The 19046-nt window shown below is 60.1% G+C and overlaps 1 protein-coding gene across 1 annotated transcript; it reads right to left on the reverse strand.

Moving 5' to 3' along the window:
- Positions 1–1048: 1048 nt before the first annotated feature.
- Positions 1049–4118, reverse strand: LOC144722978 (uncharacterized). The gene is made up of 3 exons (XM_078601449.1): positions 4111–4118; positions 3558–3740; positions 1049–2770 (listed from the first exon to the last, which is right to left on the reverse strand). Exons 1-3 carry the CDS (start codon positions 4116–4118, stop codon positions 2473–2475), a joined length of 489 nt encoding a protein of 162 aa, XP_078457575.1. The 3' UTR covers positions 1049–2472.
- Between the last annotated feature and the right edge of the window lie 14928 nt (positions 4119–19046).

Raw genomic sequence — 19046 nt, forward strand, 5'->3', positions numbered from 1 at the left:
CCGCTCCCACGCTGATTTAACCCAACTGGCCTGCAAATGAGCAGCAGATACCGACTCAAAGCATATGCAAAATCACAAACCTCGATCTGTCTTTCCAAAAACTGTACACATACATAAGACCATCGGCCTATTGGCTTTCCACGCCTATATCATATCAGAGCAGCATTTGCTCAAACAAGCAACTCCGGGGGGTTTATTTGGAGCGCCCTTGCCAATAACATCTGGGTAATCCAGGAGCATTTGTTTAACGAGCTGAACTATGCTGATTGCACCCAGATGGGTCGAATCCGGTCCAGAGTTTGCTGTACTGATGACACCTAGATCACGAGGTTCAACTGCAATTCGCTAACTACTGCGCCACCACTCCCCCGACATAATGATATATACGTGTTGCTGTGTGAGGGTGGCGTGTACTGTGTGTGTAGTGTGTCCATGTGTTCTGCGTGTCTTAGTGTGTCCTGCGTGTGAGTGTTGTGTACAATGCAGTAATGTGATGTGTGTCCTATATGCCTCTCTGACGAGCAGTGTGGGGGGCATGGGGGGAGCAGTTCTCATCTTAATGTCTGGCCTGAGTCAGTGGCGAAATTCCACATTCCCATTACGGGGACAAGTCCATCCATCTCACAAATGATGACTTCCAAGTGCACTGGTGGGCGAGCTTGGGCAAGACGCGTGGCCAGAGGATGGGGCGATGACCCCGGCGGTCGAGACTGACGTCGGAGTGGCAGTCAAAGGAGAAAATCGCGCCCGTGAGGATCTCCTCCGCGGAGATGGAGCGATGAATTAAGCTGAGCTCTCATGGGCCATCGCTCGGCGGCTCACTGCATCGCAGTAGCGTGGTGAAGCTTTCATTCAGCAGTGGATTGAACGTGGCTGCTGCTGATGATGATGATGGATAACGATTGAGACGATCGTAGTGGCTTGCTGTTGATGGTGGTGGTTGTGGTGGTGGTTGTGGGGGTAGCGATGCCAACTGGCCACACCCGGATTCCTGTGGCATGCAGCAAAGGTAGGGACTTCCGAAACGTGCGCTTCGCATGACTTTTAATAAATAAAATATTTATTGGATACTTTTAATTTACACGCAGCATCATCGTCGTCTTCTGTGTTCGCGCGCGTGCGTGCGCGTGCGTGCGCGTGTGTATTTGGAAGGCATGTGCATTAGACTCAGCATCATCAGCACACGTAGCCGTTTTATATAATCACCCGACACAGATACGACTATTCACAGTCTATGACATGTAGTATTGTTATTATCATAATTAATCATGATCTATATGCATGTAATAGCGATGCGCGTAATGCACCAATGCTGCACACATACTTGCACGGGACTACGGGTTTTATATATATAATTGCATGTCATATGCATACACAGAGAGAGAGGGGGGCAGGGCAAGCAAGCGAGAGATGGTGTACATCACATCAGAACGGGGCACCGATTTTACACATGACACCTTCGCCAAAGTAAACACCGCAATCGCTGCAGGTGATCACGTGGAGAGGAGTGCACGTCTCGGAGTGACTTGGCGTTCGAGAACGGAGCTTAGCCCGTGGCACGAGAGGTGGGACATTTTTGGCCAAATGACAATACCACCGGACACTTTATTTACCATTGAGGACGAACGAAATAAATAAAAACCTCACTGAGTCTCAAGACTCGCTTTTTCAGGAGGGTCCTACCACATTGAAGACGTTTGACCTTGAATTCCGCTCTTTAGAGGTTTCATTTCGTGCAGCGGGTCAGGCCCTCATCGCGCACTGCCGCCTGCTGGCCCACTGTTACGCCCATACCCCGGTAACGCGGTGTAGCCTGAACAGACTGTTGGGGCAAGTGCTGTTAGCGAGCACATATGAAGGCCGGCACGGTACACGAGGGGGTGGGTGGCCAGCACCACGCCCGACCGCCTTTGTTTCCCCAGCGGCGATGTTTTGTATACACCTCACCAGGTACTCATTTGAGGCTGAGTCGACCTAGGGGAGGCTCAGGACCGGTTCAGATAATCGCCACTGGTGTTGGCCGTGAGCGGCAATCGAACTCGGGTCGCCAGATTCGTAGCGCAGCGTAGCGCTAACCGCTACACTACCGCTCCCCACCCTCAAAAACAGAGACACAGACACGCACAGACACACCACACAGACACGCACAGACACGCACAAACACGCCCTCGCCACGGCTCGGTGAGCACTCATGCCTCCGTGCTCTCATCCACGCGCCCAGACACGCGCGTGGATGATGATGATGAAGAGCCCCGCGCCTGCTGCATCTCTCACACGCGCACACTCTCATCGGGGACACGAGCTCGTGGCGGGTGGCGGGGGGCGGCTAGGGTGGTGTTGGTGGATGGTTGGGTGGGTGGGGCGCAGATAGAATAAAGTCGCAGATATTTAACAACAGAGAGAGAGAGACGGGAAGAAGGAGGCACGGAACGCAAACGACTTCAGCAGCCACCGCCCCCCCCCCCCCCAGGTTCAGACCGCACGCGGTGGGAGCGACCCCGGCTTGAGGCTGGAGGCGGACGAGGAGGAGGAGGGGGAGGCGATCTCCCCCGGGCCCTGGGAGCCTCCCCGGGGGATCCCGGCGGGGGAGGAGGAGGAGGAGGAAGAGGAGGAGGAGGAAGAGGGGGCCGCGCGTCGCTTTCGGCCAGGCGTCCCGACGCCCACGTTGGTGCGCGTGCCGCTGAGCCGATGGAGTTTGTCCGTGAGGTCCGCCAGGATGCACGTGCTGAGGCCCACGCAGCGCTTGGACACCGCGAGGTCCCGCTCGGGGCTGCGAGGAGGAGGGGGCGGCGGGGTGCGGGAGGGGATTAGGGGAACAGACGAAGTGACACGTGGAGGTGACACTGATATTGACTTTATGTTTTAAACGTGCTACACACTCGGCAATACCACTGTCTTAAAAGAAGGGCCATTGCCCGAAACGTCGTCGATTATAATTGTGGTTTGTGCTCGTGCACCACTGCCAACGCAGCAGCGTTTTTATACCTTGCACTCCAATCGTGGTGTTGTACTGTTTGTTATTGTAACGTTCGGACCTGCCCCTACTGGACGTCTGTGAAAAAGAGCTTTATAGCTCATCGGATTCCACCAGGATAGCGACATATTCTGCTTCTGATTCAGAGCGTTGGTTCTGAAAGAGGCGCCCTCGTCTGCAGAGCGCCCCACGCGCGTCACGCGACTTGCGTCTCATCTCAACACAGCCGAAGGGGGCACCCCCAGTGGCAGCTGTCCACGTGTCGGTAGGGGAATGGATCAGGGCCCGGCCTGCAAGGCGGGCTTTACTGCGCCACTGCTACTTCTGTGTGTGAACCCAATTGTGCCATTTGCGGATATTTTTTATTATTTGGCAAACTTGAACCGTGACGCCGGCACAACAGTGGCCTACTCTGGCGAGTGACATCACGGAGAGAGGGGGGGGGGGTCTTTAACGTCTGCTGTGAAACACAAGGAGCTTCGTTTTTACGGTGAAGATACCCGCCAGTATTTTCCAGGGCGCGCCTACTGGTATCGAACTGCGAACCTCCGACGGAGGAAGACAGCGAGGTGTGGGCTCTCACCTGCCATCCCATCCCAGGGGCTCCGACTCCCACTGCCCCCCCTCCTCCTCATCGTTCTCTCGCTGCTGCTGCTGTTGCTGGTGCCCTCTGCCGTCGCTGGAGGAGGGACGGAGGTAGCCGCTCACGAGCGCGCCCAGCAGCCTGCCCGCCACACCCGGAGGGCCTCCCTGCTCCAGCACGAGCCTGGGTGGCGGAGCGGACGAGTGAGTTCGTGGGTGAGTTCGTGGTTGAGTGGGCGGGTGGGTGAGCGTTCGTGGATGGGTGGATGAATGAGTGGGTGGGTGGGTGGGTGGATGAGTGAGTGGGTGGGTGGGTGGGTGGATGAGTGAGTGGGTGGATGAATGAGTGGGTGGGTGGATGAATGAGTGTGTGACTTGGGTGAGCTTTCGTGAATACGTTAGTGAGTAAATGGGGTGAGTTTGTGAATGAGTGGGTGGGTGGGTGAGTGAGTGAGTAAGTGGTAGCGCTGCGGTTAGGGCACTTTGCTACGAACCCGGGTTTGATACACGCTCTGGGCCTCCCCTAGGTCGACTTAGCCTCAAATAGGCATCACAAGACCATGGTATGCTAATCTTCTCTGTATCATTCCAATTGTAGTATATATACTGCCGGAGCAAGAGAGGGAGAGACAGAGAGAGATACTGAGAGAGAGAAAGAGAGAGAGACGGAGAAAGAGACAGATACACACAGAGAGAGACAGAGTGACACAGAGAGAGAGACAGAGAGACACAGAGAGAGGCAGAGTGAGAGAGACACAGAGACAGAGTGAGAGAGACACAGAAACAGAGAGACACAGAGAGACACAGATAGACACAGAGAGAGGCAGAGTGAGACACAGCGAGACAGAGAGAGACAGCGCAACAGAGAGAGACACAGAGAGACACAGAGAGACACAGAGAGACAGAAAGACAGAGAGAGACACAGAGAGAGACACAGAGACAGAGAGAGACACAGAGAGAGCCGCACGCGCGCGTGTTGTGTGCACCTTGGAGGCGCGGCTCTGGAGCCGCTGAGCCGAGCCGAGAGGACGAGGCAGGCGAGGAGGAGCGACGCGTGGCGCGGAGACATCGTGAGCGGGGACGGCGGCTGCAGATACTGCGGCGGCTGCTGCTGTTGCCGGAGTGATACAGCAGGGCTGTCGCGACACCAACAGGGCGATGCATTTGTGTGCGACGCGATTCGACGCGACCACGGTGCGACATCACGCGACATCACGCGACTTGGCGAGATGCGACGCTCAGTCAGTGAGATAGCGCGGTCGTGTGCCACGCGGTGCGACACCCATTGCGAAGTAGGCTCATTTCCCGAAACGTCGCGTATCATATACGTTACCTTTTTAAATGCCACGGTGTTTTCATTGCTAAGTGTGTGGGGGGTTGTGCTTTTGTGAATTGTGCACCGCTGCCAACGCAGCAGCAGCAGTAGCAGCAGCATCACCAGACGATGTGTTTAAGCGCAACGTAACGGCAGGTAGTGAGATAGTGCACGATCGGCTATGTACGGTGCCAAAGAAGTTCAACGCACGTTGCGACTGCCGTTGTCGGTCGACCCGAACGCACTCGCGGACTCCGTGGCTCGAGCGATGTGCTCGGCACGTGCTGCCCGCAGCGGCGAGAGTTGTTAGCGAGCGCGTGCGAAGGTTGGGACGGCGCACGAGGGAGTGACGCGGCTCGCAACCCGCACGGCCGCCTTTGTCTACCACAGGGCCAATGCTCACACTCCGCGCCCAGTTAAGGCTGAGTCGACCTAGCTGAAGGCCAGGATCGGTTCAGATATCACCCTTCACTCATTTCGGCCGAGGATGGGAAATTGTATCGCGATGCGCTAACCACTGAGCCCATCGCTCTCTCTCTCCGAACACGCAGCGCACTCGGTGCGTTGGGCGCTGTCGAGGAATCGCCGCCAGCCCTCGACTGCGCGCGCACGGAGCGATGCGTGTCCGTGAATCTGGATACGAGCCGTCACTTCGTTTTAAAGGGCACGGGTCGTGATTTACCGAGCAGGGGAGGGGGGCAGTGTGGGTGGGGGGTGGGGGGAGGGAGGTGGGCAGCGAAGGAGAAGGAGCGACCCCCTGGACATGTACAGCACGCTTGTCATCCACTGCTGGATGAGTGTCTCCCCCGCGCCGTGCCGGTTGGTTGGTCACAGAGCGCAGTCGCCGATAGCACGAACCAGGCTCACGAACCAGGCCCAGACCTGCTGAGCTTGCGAGATTGAGCGCGTTCCGGTGACTTGGTCATTCGCCTACTTATCCCTCTTCGAGCGCTACGACCGGAGCTGATATTGCCGTTAACTCCACTCATTGATTGCTCCTCCACTCGGGTCCACCACATCGACTCTTTCATCTCATCATCCACCACTGCGTTCAACCAGCACCACACTGCAGGTCACAACAACACACTCACTCAAGCACTCACTCACTCACCCTCTCACTCAACCACTCACCCACTCACTCACCACACTGCAGGTCACAACAACACACTCACTCAAGCACTCATTCACTCACCCTCTCACTCAACCACTCACCCACTCACTCACCCACTCACTCACCACACTGCAGCTCACAACAACACACTCACTCAAGCACTCACTCACTCACTCACTCACCCTCTCACTCAACCACTCACCCACTCACTCACCCACTCACTCACCACACTGCAGGTCACAACAACACACTCACTCAAGCACTCACTCACTCACCCTCTCACTCAACCACTCACCCACTCACTCACCCACTCACCCACCACACTGCAGGTCACAACAACACACTCACTCAAGCACTCATTCACTCACCCTCCCACTCAACCACTCACCCACCCACTCAACCACCCACTCACCCACCCACTCAACCACCCACTCACCCACTCAACCACCCACTCACCCACCCACCCACCCACTCACTCACCACACTGCACCTCACTGCTCTCTCTCTGCTGTATTCCTCGCGCTGCTCCCCTCTGGGATTCCCTTCCCCCATCGTCGTCGTCATCACCATCGTCTCTGGCCCCCCAACTCTTACAGAAACAATAACCTCCGCTCAGTTCAAGAAACGCCTTACACTCTTTGTCGATTTCAACTATTATGATAACGGTGCTGTTTGTGACTGCCCGCTTGGCGTTTTGGGCTTTTGAGCCCTGTGCTCAGCGACTTTGAGTTTCAAACAACAGAAATGCACTAAGAGCGCTCCGCCTTCGTGCATTGTGCAAAACACGACTCCGCATTTGCTGGAGAACTGCGTCGTGGTCCTATCGTCTTCGAGAGGACCACGATGCTACGGTTGGCACGGTTGGCTGCGTACGGTGCGAAAGAAGTTCAACATACATCAATCTAACTATGCATACACACACATCTATATATACACACAGCTATACAGACACGCATCTATACGTACATCAAAATAATCTCGATGAAATATGACACCAACTGAGAGCAGCGGCAGCAGCAACAATGATGCGCACACGCTGGGCCGGTTTCGCTGTAATCAGGACTCATCAGCACAGATGCGGTCACCAATGCTCGCTGCTGCAAAGTGTGCCTCTGGGCGTGCGTTGGAGGCGTCCTCGCGCCCACACGGCTTGGGCCCGGTGGCTCCGGCTCATGCCAACGAGGGTCACGCCGCAAAGCGCGAGACGAGGTCAGCATCGCAGAGCAGGACAAGATCGCGCAGGGCCTCAAACCGCGAGTGCCGAACATCTACAATCCTTCCGTGGAAGCAGCGATGACAGATTCACTGATCAGTGATTTAGACGATCGACGGCTCGTTTTGGGAATCTGGTGAAGCTCTATCGATATCGACTGATGCTGATGCACCGAGACGGACATTGAGAGGGTGAGAGAAATCACGGGGCTAGCGAGCAATGCCTCCTTCGCATCTCCGCCTCTCCACGTAAAGACCAAAATGAAAGTTAATTCTCACACATTCCATCAGCCGCACGCTCGAATACACAGCCCATCTTACACATCTGGGCGTGCGTAAATTCAACAAAATCGACTCATCAATTGTGTTACGTTCTTACCCGTCCCTTGCTGGACATCTGTGTTAAATAGCCTCGTAGCTCATCGGATTCCTGCAGTATGAATACAAATCTTGATTCTGATTCCCGACCGGTTTCGACACAGTGTCTCGACATCCGCAGCAGAGTCGGGCTCGCTCGAACCACCGCTGGCGAACTTCCGCTCTCACAGGCGAGGATCATCTTCTCATTACGCTACGGGGTCAATGGAAGGGGTCAGGATCATTGACCTATTGACAAAAAAAAGTCCGGGGTAGTTTTAATTTTCTGAGAGATGTCCTCTGTGGCTGGAGGTGAGGGCATTTGCCACGTGCCTGCCAAAGATCCGACGGAAACATTTGATGTGGATGAATAAGAAGAGGCTTTACCCGTTCAAACACTAATTAGATGCCCTATTGCACGGCATCAAGCCTGCATTAACCAAACACACTTGCGGCAAAACGTACAACAAACATGCTCTGCTCATGTATGTATTGTTTTTAAAACTAATTGGCATATCACCTGTTTCATTGCCAGCAAGGGCAAAGCCTATTCTTATTTTTCATCATTTTGAAACTGGCAAAGAGGTCCCATCGATATGGAAACCTTTGTTGTCAGAGACAGCACTGAGGGTCTGGACCGAACGATCTCTTGCTGCTCAAACGAGCATCGGGGCATCGGTGATCGTCTCCTGTCCACAGCCCTGCCGAGCTCGTGGTGTAAATTCCACATTCCTATGACAGGAGGGGCGAGCCTATCCCATACGACAACCATACACTGCTGACTTCGCCACAACGTGGTACTTACTTTATCGATCGCGTAGGTTTGATGGGCTGAGACAACCCCCTGCCAACCAGGATTGTATTGTGTTATTATAATTCGCCTTTGGGATAATCATCGGCTAACAACAGTGGCGACCATCCTGCACTTGACCCGCCTGGTGAAGTATGGCGAAACAACCCGTAGACCGACATGACATGGCGTGGAGGAGGAAGATGCCTTCATCCAGCAGTGGATTACCCAAGCACTGAATGTTGATATCAGTAACATGAATTCATGCCGACGGCCAAATCACCCTGCATGCAACTCGTGGGATCTCGGCCGCTGAGCGGGGATGAGCCTGGTTCGATATCGCCACGGTTGACTCGAGTTCACGCAGCGTCCAGCAGCTCGCACGAAGACGACGTGGAGACGCATCGAACGTTGTCGTTGTGACGGACACGCCACGTTGTGGCAGAAGAGACGTCGTAATAATAGATATATATATAGTTTTTTTGTATAAAATATATTCATGATATTTGCGATCCCATCTCTAAGTATACGGTAGAGCGAGCGGCTCGCAAGCGGAAGCCTGCGAGTAATCTCAAATCATCATCCTATCATGGTGGATAAAACGAGTAACTACTTTGCGCTACTTTTCAACAAGTGGTTGTCGCCTATGGAGGAAGGATAACCTCGCCCCCATCAAAGGAATGTGGAAATTCCATCACGAGTTGAGTGAACTGAAAACGGAGGGAGATGGCCAATGATTCACTGCTCAATGCGAGACAAGAAACCACTTTGGCTTACGTGGACCTGGGCTTACAGATGTGCACAGGTGTGCACAGGTGTGCACAGGTGTGCACAGGTGTGCACAGGTGTGCACAGGTGTGCACAGGTGTGCACAGGTGTGCACAGGTGTGCACAGGTGTGGGGAGCGGTAGTGCAGCTGTTAGCCCGCTGCGCTACGAACCCGGCGACCCGAGTTCGATTCCCGCTCGCGATCAACATGATTACTATATTTAGCAGTCCTGGGCCTCCCCTATGTCGACTCAGCCTCACATGAGTAACAGGTGCAGTGTGTCAAGATCGCCACACAAGGGAGACGAAGGCGGCTGGACGTGTTACTGGCCACTCACCCCCTTGTGTCCCGCGCCGAACTTCCTCGGTGCTACTCGCTAACGGCACTTGCCCCAAGTCTGTGAAGGCTACACGGGTGGTCTTTGCTCAGGGGTGTGTACAGGTGTGTGTCAGTCTCACCTGATGGCTGGGCTCGGCTTGGGTGCTTCCTTCTCCCGCTTGCCCCAGGGCAGGCCGATCTCTCTGTCTCTGTCCCGCATCACGCCACGGGATATTTATACCGAGAGAGGCTGGGGCGTGGAGGGGCTGGATGGGTTGGGATGTTGGGGGGGGGGGGTCGCTGGAGGAGATGTGGTTTTGTGGGGGGGGGGGGATGTTGGTGGTATTGGGGGGAGGGGGGTAAGGGGGGCTGCTAACATGATGCGGGGGAGGATGGTATGCGCGGGCGAGGAGACACGTGTCTAATTCACGTGTCTCTCTCGCGTGCGTGCGCATTGCGCTCCGAACACAGCCACTCCTGTTCCCTTCCGGGCCACGGCGAACATCACAGCCATACATCTGCACCGGCCCTGATCATCTCGCTATGTCGTCCTGCTACGATGTGTAAACTTCAGTACTGGGGAAACAAAGGCGGCCGGTCGTGAGGACAGGAATATTCTCTGGTCCCTGCACTATTTAACATCTTCTTTCATCACGCCGTTCGAGAGGTTGCGCGTGGCTGTAAGAATCTCCATCTGATACAAAACGCACGGGAGGCTGATCGATGCCCGGGTGCGGTTAAGGGATGACTCCCCATTGATCAACCATGTTACGCATGCGGATGATCTGGTAAATTGCTGCTTACTATGATAAAAGTCGGAGATTGCGCCGTTGAACCTGGAGCGTGACACTAAGAGATTGGGCCTTACCATCAGTCCCACAAAAATATAGCGCCTGCCTGGCGCACTTGATGTCATCAAACCCTCCACCACCTCAACTCCCCACGAGTGACGAGGCACGTGTGCAGAGAGTGGAGGAGTTTCCGTATCGGAGCAGTGTGCTCCTGACTCGCTACGGTTTGACAGCAGAGTTCTTATTCCGAATCAGTCGAGCGGAATTATCTTGTCATCGGTCGCGCGCGTAAATAACGCTGCTGCGTGGAAGCCACGCGGCCTGTCGCTCTCTGCGACGCTACGGGTCATCTCGGTCACGGTTATGTCCTCTCTTCTCTGTGCTTGCGAAATGTGGAGGAGCTCACAGATCTCTGAATTGATCTGGACGCAAACCCATCGATGAGCTCCTTCGGCGAACGAGGCTGCGTTGCCTGGGTCACGTAGCCCACAGAGCCAGCCACCGCGTGCCCAGTCAGATTCTGTTTGGCCCGTTACAGGGGGCTAAACGGGCGCGGCACGGGCTAGAGAAGAGATAGAGTGATGTGGTACAGGAGGATGAGGAGCTGAGTGGACTTGCCGATGACTGGTACCAGCGGTGTCAAGATCGGCCTCTGTAGAGGAGGCTCGTGAAGGACGCCGCTGGGGAGTTGGAGGCAGTCGCCCTCCAGCAGCAACGGAGAGCGACGCTGTTTTTGTGAGTGTGTGTCGCGGTTTCCATCGTATCAGTATGTTTATGTGCCACTGTCAATGATTGTGTCAGTGTAAAGCTGTTTAGTTTATTTCACGTGTATATTAATGTGCATATACATGTGTATATTCACGTATATATTCGTGTGTGCTACTCTCATTGTGTCACTGTGTGTGAAATTGTAGCTCGTTGTGCTGGTGTGTATATTAGTGCGTGACGATGTGTGTGTATATGTCACTGTCACTCTGTGTTAGTACGTATCTGTGTGTGTGTGTCACAGTGTCTAGAGTAGCGGTTAGCGCGCTTCGCTACGAACCCGGCGACTCGAGTTCGATTCCCGCTCACGGTCAACACCAGCGCCGATTATTTGAACCGGTCATGAGTCTCCCCTAGGTCGACTCAGCCTCAAATGAGTACCTGGTGCGATCTGTGAACATCCCCATTGGGGAGACAAAGGCGGCCGGGTGTGGTGCTGGCCACCCACCCCCTCGTGTGCCGTGCCGGCCTTCATATGTGCTCGCTAACAGCACTTGCCCCAACGGTCTGTTCAGGCTAGACGGGGGATCTTTGTCTTTTTTAGTCACCGTGTGTCACAAGAAGTCGTCTCGTGACGTCACGTCGTTTAGACAATGCCCCCTCGCTCCCTCCCCCCTCGCTCCCTCCCCCCCTCGCTCCCTCCCCCCTCGCTCCCTCCCCCCTCGCTCCCTCCCCCCTCGCTCCCTCCCCCCTCGCTCCCTCCCGCCTCGCCCCCTCCCCCCTCGCTCCCCTCCCCCCTCGCTCCCTCCCCCCTCGCTCCCTCCCCCCCCCTCGCTCCCCCCCCCCCTCGCCCCCTCCCCCCTAGCTCCCTCCCCCCTCGCTCCCTCCCCCCTCGCTCCCTCCCCCCTCGCTCCCTCCCCCCTCGCTCCCTCCCCCCTCGCTCCCTCCCCCCTCGCTCCCTCCCCCCTCGCTCCCTCCCCCATCGCTCCCTCCCCCCTCGCCCCCTCCCCCCTCGCCCCCTCCCCCCTCGCCCCCTCCCGCCTCGCCCCCTCCCCCCTCGCTCCCTCACCCCTCGCTCCCTCCCCCCTCGCTCCCTCCCCCCCTCGCCCTCTCCCCCCTCGCTCCCTCCCGCCTCGCCCCCTCCCCCCTCGCCCCCCTCCCCCCCTCGCCCCCTCCCCCCTCGCTCCCTCCCGCCTCGCCCCCTCCCCCCTCGCCCCCTCCCTCCTCGCTCCCTCCCCCCTCGCCCCCTCCCCCCTCGCCCCCTCCCCCCTCGCTCCCTCCCGCCTCGCTCCCTCCCCCCTCGCTCCCTCCCCCCTCGCTCCCTCCCCCCCTCGCTCCCTCCCCCCTCGCTCCCTCCCCCCTCGCTCCCTCCCCCCTCGCTCCCTCCCCCCTCGCTCCCTCCCCCCTCGCTCCCTCCCCCCTCGCTCCCTCCCCCCCTCGCTCCCTCCCCCCTCGCCGCCTCGCCCCCTCCCCCCTCGCTCCCTCCCCCCTCGCTCCCTCCCCCCTCGCTCCCTCCCCCCTCGCTCCCTCTCCCCTCGCTCCCTCCCCCCTCGCTCCCTTCCCCCTCGCTCCCTTCCCCCTCGCTCCCTCCCCCCTCGCCCCCTCCCCCCTCGCCCCCTCCCCCCTCGCTCCCTTCCCCCTCGCTCCCTCCCGCCTCGCCCCCTCCCCCCTCGCCCCCTCCCCCCTCGCTCCCCTCCCCCCTCGCTCCCTCCCGCCTCGCCCCCTCCCCCCTCGCCCCCTCCCCCCTCGCCCCCTCCCCCCCTCGCCCCCTTCCCCCTCGCTCCCTCCCCCCCTCGCTCCCTCCCCCCTCGCTCCCTTCCCCCTCGCTCCCTCCCCCCTCGCTCCCTCCCCCCTCGCTCCCTCCCCCCTCGCTCCCTCCCCCCTCGCTCCCTCCCCCCTCGCTCCCTCCCCCCTCGCTCCCTCCCCCCTCGCTCCCTCCCCCCTCGCTCCCTCCCCCCTCGCTCCCTCCCCCCTCGCTCCCTTCCCCCCTCGCTCCCTCCCCCCTCGCTCCCTCCCCCCTCGCCGCCTCGCCCCCTCCCCCCTCGCCCCCTCCCCCCCTCGCCCCCTCCCCCCTCGCTCCCTCTCCCCTCGCTCCCTCCCCCCTCGCTCCCTCCCCCCTCGCTCCCTTCCCCCTCGCTCCCTCCCCCCTCGCCCCCTCCCCCCTCGCCCCCTCCCCCCTCGCTCCCTTCCCCCTCGCTCCCTCCCCCCCTCGCCCCCTCCCCCCTCGCCCCCTCCCCCCTCGCCCCCTCCCCCCTCGCTCCCTCCCGCCTCGCCCCCTCCCCCCTCGCCCCCTCCCCCCTCGCCCCCTCCCCCCTCGCCCCCTCCCCCCTCGCTCCATCCCCCCTCGCTCCCTCCCCCCTCGCTCCCTTCCCCCTCGCTCCCTTCCCCCTCGCTCCCTCCCCCCTCGCTCTCTCCCCCCTCGCTCCCTCCCCCCTCGCTCCCTCCCCCCTCGCTCCCTCCCCCCTCGCTCCCTCCCCCCTCGCTCCCTTCCCCCTCGCTCCCTTCCCCCTCGCTCCCTCCCCCCTCGCTCTCTCCCCCCTCGCTCCCTCCCGCCTCGCCCCCTCCCCCCTCGCTCCCTCCCCCCTCGCTCCCTCCCCCCTCGCTCCCTCCCCCCTCGCTCCCTCCCCCCTCGCTCCCTCCCCCCTCGCTCCCTCCCCCCTCGCTCCCTTCCCCCTCGCTCCCTCCCCCCTCGCTCTCTCCCCCCTCGCTCCCTCCCGCCTCGCCCCCTCCCCCCTCGCCCCCTCCCACCTCGCTCCCTCCCCCCTCGCTCCCTCCCGCCTCGCCCCCTCCCCCCTCGCTCCCTCCCCCCTCGCTCCCTCCCCCCTCGCTCCCTCCCCCCTCGCTCCCTCCCCCCTCGCTCCCTCCCCCCTCGCTCCCTCCCCCCTCGCTCCCTTCCCCCTCGCTCCCTCCCCCCTCGCTCCCTCCCCCCTCGCTCCCTCCCCCCTCGCTCCCTTCCCCCTCGCTCCCTCCCCCCTCGCTCCCTCCCCCCCTCGCCGCCTCGCCCCCTCCCCCCTCGCTCCCTCCCCCCTCGCTCCCTCCCCCCTCGCTCCCTCCCCCCTCGCTCCCTCCCCCCTCGCTCCCTTCCCCCTCGCTCCCTTCCCCCTCGCTCCCTCCCCCCTCGCCCCCTCCCCCCCTCGCCCCCTCCCCCCTCGCTCCCTTCCCCCTCGCTCCCTCCCCCCTCGCCCCCTCCCCCCTCGCCCCCTCCCCCCTCGCTCCCTCCCCCCTCGCTCCCTCCCGCCTCGCCCCCCTCCCCCCTCCCCCCTCGCCCCCTCCCCCCCTCGCCCCCTTCCCCCTCGCTCCCTCCCCCCTCGCTCCCTCCCCCCTCGCTCCCTTCGCTCCCTCCCCCCTCGCTCTCTCCCCCCTCGCTCCCTCCCGCCTCGCCCCCTCCCCCCTCGCTCCCTCCCCCCTCGCTCCCTCCCCCCTCGCTCCCTTCCCCCTCGCTCCCTTCCCCCTCGCTCCCTCCCCCCTCGCTCTCTCCCCCCTCGCTCCCTCCCGCCTCGCCCCCTCCCCCCTCGCTCCCTCCCCCCTCGCTCCCTCCCCCCTCGCTCCCTCCCCCCTCGCTCCCTCCCCCCTCGCTCCCTCCCCCCTCGCTCCCTTCCCCCTCGCTCCCTCCCCCCTCGCTCTCTCCCCCCTCGCTCCCTCCCGCCTCGCCCCCTCCCCCCTCGCCCCCTCCCCCCTCGCTCCCTCCCCCCTCGCTCCCTTCCCCCTCGCTCCCTCCCCCCTCGCTCCCTCCCCCCTCGCTCCCTCCCCCCTCGCTCCCTCCCCCCTCGCTCCCTCCCCCCTCGCTCTCTCCCCCCTCGCTCCCTCCCCCCTCGCTCCCTCCCCCCTCGCTCCCTCCCCCCTCGCTCCCTCCCCCCTCGCTCCCTCCCCCCTCGCTCCCTCCTCCCTCGCTCCCTCCCCCCTCGCCCCCTCCCCCCTCGCTCCCTCCCCCCTCGCCCCCTCGCTCCCTCCCCCCTCGCTCCCTCCCCCCTCGCCCCCTCGCTCCCTCCCCCCTCGCTCCCTCCCCCCTCGCCCCCTCCCCCCTCGCTCCCTCCCCCCTCGCCCCCTCCCCCCTCGCTCCCTCCCCCCTCGCCCCCTCGCTCCCTCCCCCCTCGCTCCCTCCCGCCTCGCCCCCTCCCCCCTCGCCCCCTCCCCCCTCGCTCCCTCCCCCCTCGCCCCCTCGCTCCCTCCCCCCTCGCTCCCTCCCCCCTCGCCCCCTCCCCCCTCGCCCCCTCCCCCCTCGCTCCCTCCCCCCTCGCTCCCTCCCGCCTCGCCCCCCTCCCCCCTCGCCCCCTCCCCCCTCGCCCCCTCCCCCCTCGCTCCCTCCCCCCTCGCCCCCTCGCTCCCTCCCCCCTCGCTCCCTCCCGCCTCGCCCCCTCCCCCCTCGCCCCCTCCCCCCTCGCCCCCTCCCCCCTCGCTCCCTCCCCCCTCGCCCCCTCGCTCCCTCCCCCCTCGCTCCCTCCCGCCTCGCCCCCTCCCCCCTCGCCCCCTCCCCCCTCGCCCCCTCCCCCCTCGCTCCCTCCCCCCTCGCTCCCTCCCCCCTCGCCCCCTCGCTCCCCTCCCCCCTCGCTCCCTCCCCCCTCGCCCCCTCCCCCCTCGCCCCCTCCCCCCTCGCTCCCTCCCCCCTCGCTCCCTCCCGCCTCGCCCCCTCGCTCCCTCCCCCCTCGCTCCCTCCCCCCTCGCCCCCTCCCCCCTCGCCCCCTCCCCCCTCGCTCCCTCCCCCCTCGCCCCCTCCCCCCTCGCCCCCTCCCCCCTCGCTCCCTCCCCCCTCGCCCCCTCGCTCCCTCCCCCCTCGCTCCCTCCCGCCTCGCCCCCTCCCCCCTCGCCCCCTCCCCCCTCGCTCCCTCCCCCCTCGCCCCCTCGCTCCCTCCCCCCTCGCCCCCTCGCTCCCTCCCCCCTCGCCCCCTCGCTCCCTCCCCCCTCGCTCCCTCCCGCCTCGCCCCCTCCCCCCTCGCTCCCTCCCCCCTCGCTCCCTCCCCCCTCGCTCCCTCCCGCCTCGCCCCCTCCCCCCTCGCCCCCTCCCCCCTCGCTCCCTCGCCCCCTCCCCCCTCGCCCCCTCCCCCCCTCGCTCCCTCCCGCCTCGCCCCCTCCCCCCTCGCTCCCTCCCGCCTCGCCCCCTCCCCCACCCAGCCATCAATCCTCATAACTATCGATTGACTCTCTAAATCAAATCGGCAACTGGCATAACTCCCCCCCCCACCCCTCCTTCCCCTCTTTCCACGTTGCCCGCATCGAGACCGCACCGGCCAAAAGACCATGGGGCAACGTAATGACATTAGTCGCGCAGGAAATAAGATGACTTCTCTACGAGCCGGAGACATGTTTCCTCCTGCGACACTCTCATCCAGTTATATAACTCCTCTTCTCACTGCAGGATAGTTGCCGTTGCATAGACAGCAAATTCTACTTGGACGGTATTCTACAGATTTGAAGAGGGAACTTTTTTTAGTTTTTTTTTGTTCTGTCGGTGCATTTAGAAACGCGCGCTGAGAGTATTTGCAGTATTCTTGGTTCTTTCGGTAAAGTCACGTCGAAGGGAAATAATAAAATAATATTAATATTTAAAAAATCTCACGACGTTTCGACTGCAAATTTTTCAAATTTTCTTGCTGTGGATTTCACACCCTGATGATGATTGCTTGTGTTGCAGTCGAAACGTCGTGATAATTTTTATTGTTTATTTATATTATTTTATTATTTCCCTTCTGCATGACTTTACCGAAAGAACCAAGAATATGAATCCCTGCAGTCACGAAAGCTTTAAATCAAAAGTATTTGTAGTCTTTGGTTCTTTCGATGAAGTCACGTAGGTAGGAATAATAATAATAATAGTAGATCACGACGTTTCGATCGCGGCGCAAGTAATCGTCATCAGGTTTGCGTTGCGATCGAAACGTCGTGATCTATTATTTTTTCTACCGACGTGACTTTACCGAAAGAACCAAAGAGTATGGATTCCTGCAGTCACGAAAGCTTCAAATCAATATAGAAAATATTTGGTTGCGACACGTTCCCACGTGATAAGCCACTTCGTTGAACTATCAATTGTGGCCAGGTCGTTGTTGAAATAGCTCAATGGGCCTTACCTGTTAAAATTAAAATAGTTTAGTAGTTTAGTTTAAAAGAAAAGTTGGGGGTGCGTCTTATAATCCGGCATATATGTGCGCGTGTATTTGTGGACGTCTTATAATCCATCATCATCAGTACCATCATTAGCATCATCAGTATCATCATCAGAATCATCATCAGTATCATCAGCATCACCAGCATCACCAGCTGTTGCCTATCCGATGTTATTTTTGGTTGGTCCGCAATGCTGTTCCTGAAAAAGCTCACACACAGCACGTGGAGCGAACCGTTGGACAATGTGCCGAACAACAACAACAACAACAGGGGGCAAAATAAGAACACAGCCTACCAGCGAAAACACAATCAGCCATTGTCTATCCACTGCTGGTCAGTAGCTGAGATGGGAGACTGCACGGACACATTCCAGGCGTTGTAGTAGTTGGGAAGTGAGGTGGTCAGGAGTTGGCAGCGAAGCGGTGAATTCATGAATCTATCTGTGCGGAGTTTAGTATGTGTGTTAACCCCTCTCACTCACAGCCAACCTCTCGTCATGTAATACCGCAGTAGCAGCACCCTCTTGAACATGAATCTTGAGACTCGGCGACACTTTCCTGGGTAAACGAGGAGCCTTGTTATTGTATTATTATTATAATTATTAACTCGAGCAGTGAGTGGGCTGCGGCAGGCCCCTCGCTAGACGGTTGACGGTCGACGGCCAACACTCGTCACTGTTGCGTGGCAGCCAGGAACTGCGAATCGCGCAACAAGGAGATGGAGCGATGATTGCTCAGAGCGAGTCGCATGGCCTGGGTTTGATTACTGCATCGCAGGATCGCGAGAAGTGGCGACGGCCTGGGGAGGGGGGCATTCATCCAGCAGTGGATCGACCATGGCTGATGGTGATGTTCTTGATGATGGTGATGTTCTTGATGATGGTGATGAGAGATTGCGAGGTTGTCACGACAGTGATGTCCGTGAACTCCCACGTGCGTTTCTCGCCACTGGGCTGCCGCAGATCATTAACAGCAAATGCAGACCGAAGCTTTAAGCAAACGAGGAGTGATAATTAGACAGGGTCTGTTTCATTTTAACGTTTAACTCGAATGATGACACGAAGTGTACAGCTCCTTTCTCAATCCACTGCTATACGAAGGCCTCCCCACACGGCGTCGTCCGAGGATGGTTTGACCATACTTCACCTCGCTGGGTCAGTGCGGCTTGCTCGAAACGGTGCTGCAGGTATCAGCTCGCGACAACAACTTCGCCACCTCTCAGAGGCCCGGGCCCATCGCGCGGTGCTCCCAACCACTGCACCACCGCTCCTCCCAACTCCAACGCATTGGACTCGAGCGCAACAACGGTGACGAGCGAGTGGCAACTTCCTCGGGCGCCAGAGCTCATTGGGCGTGACTCTGCATTCACGCAGAGAGTCCTCCAGGGGTCTTAGGCCGAATATTAATTAAATAAATAAAGAGTATTTAAAGATTAATTCGAAATCAATGGAATCAGTCTCATCTGCACGTCACCGCGTGCGCCCCCAGACTTCCCATTGTCCCCTCCCCACCCTCACCCCCCACCCTCACTCACCACCCTCACCCCCCACCCTCACCCCCCACCCTCACCCTCACCCCCCACCACCACCCCCACCCTCACCCCCCACCTTCACCCCCACCCTCACCCCCCACCACCACCCCCACCCTCACCGCCCACCCTGCGACTTGCTCAACCCATCCCCCATCCTCCACCACACAGCCCCCAGCCCCCCTAATTTGCTCAATGGAGTTCATCCTCGGCGAGAGGAACTTGCGCCGATGCGGATGATGATGACCGTGCTGATGATGACCGTGCTGATGATGGCCGTACTGATGATGATGATGACCGTGCTGATGATGACCGTGCTGATGATGACCGTGCCGCTGATGACCGTGCTGATGATGATGATGATGACCGTGCTGATGATGATGATGACCGTGCTGATGATGACCGTGCCGCTGATCATGATGATGTGCGTAATGTGAACGCGGTGTGGAAAACGCGAGCTGAGATTAGATGGATTTCCATTGCGATAGACGCA

This window comes from Lampetra planeri, chromosome 16 (assembly GCF_965212315.1).
Source record: "Lampetra planeri chromosome 16, kcLamPlan1.2.h2, whole genome shotgun sequence".
Classification (NCBI taxonomy): Eukaryota; Metazoa; Chordata; class Hyperoartia; order Petromyzontiformes; family Petromyzontidae; genus Lampetra; species Lampetra planeri.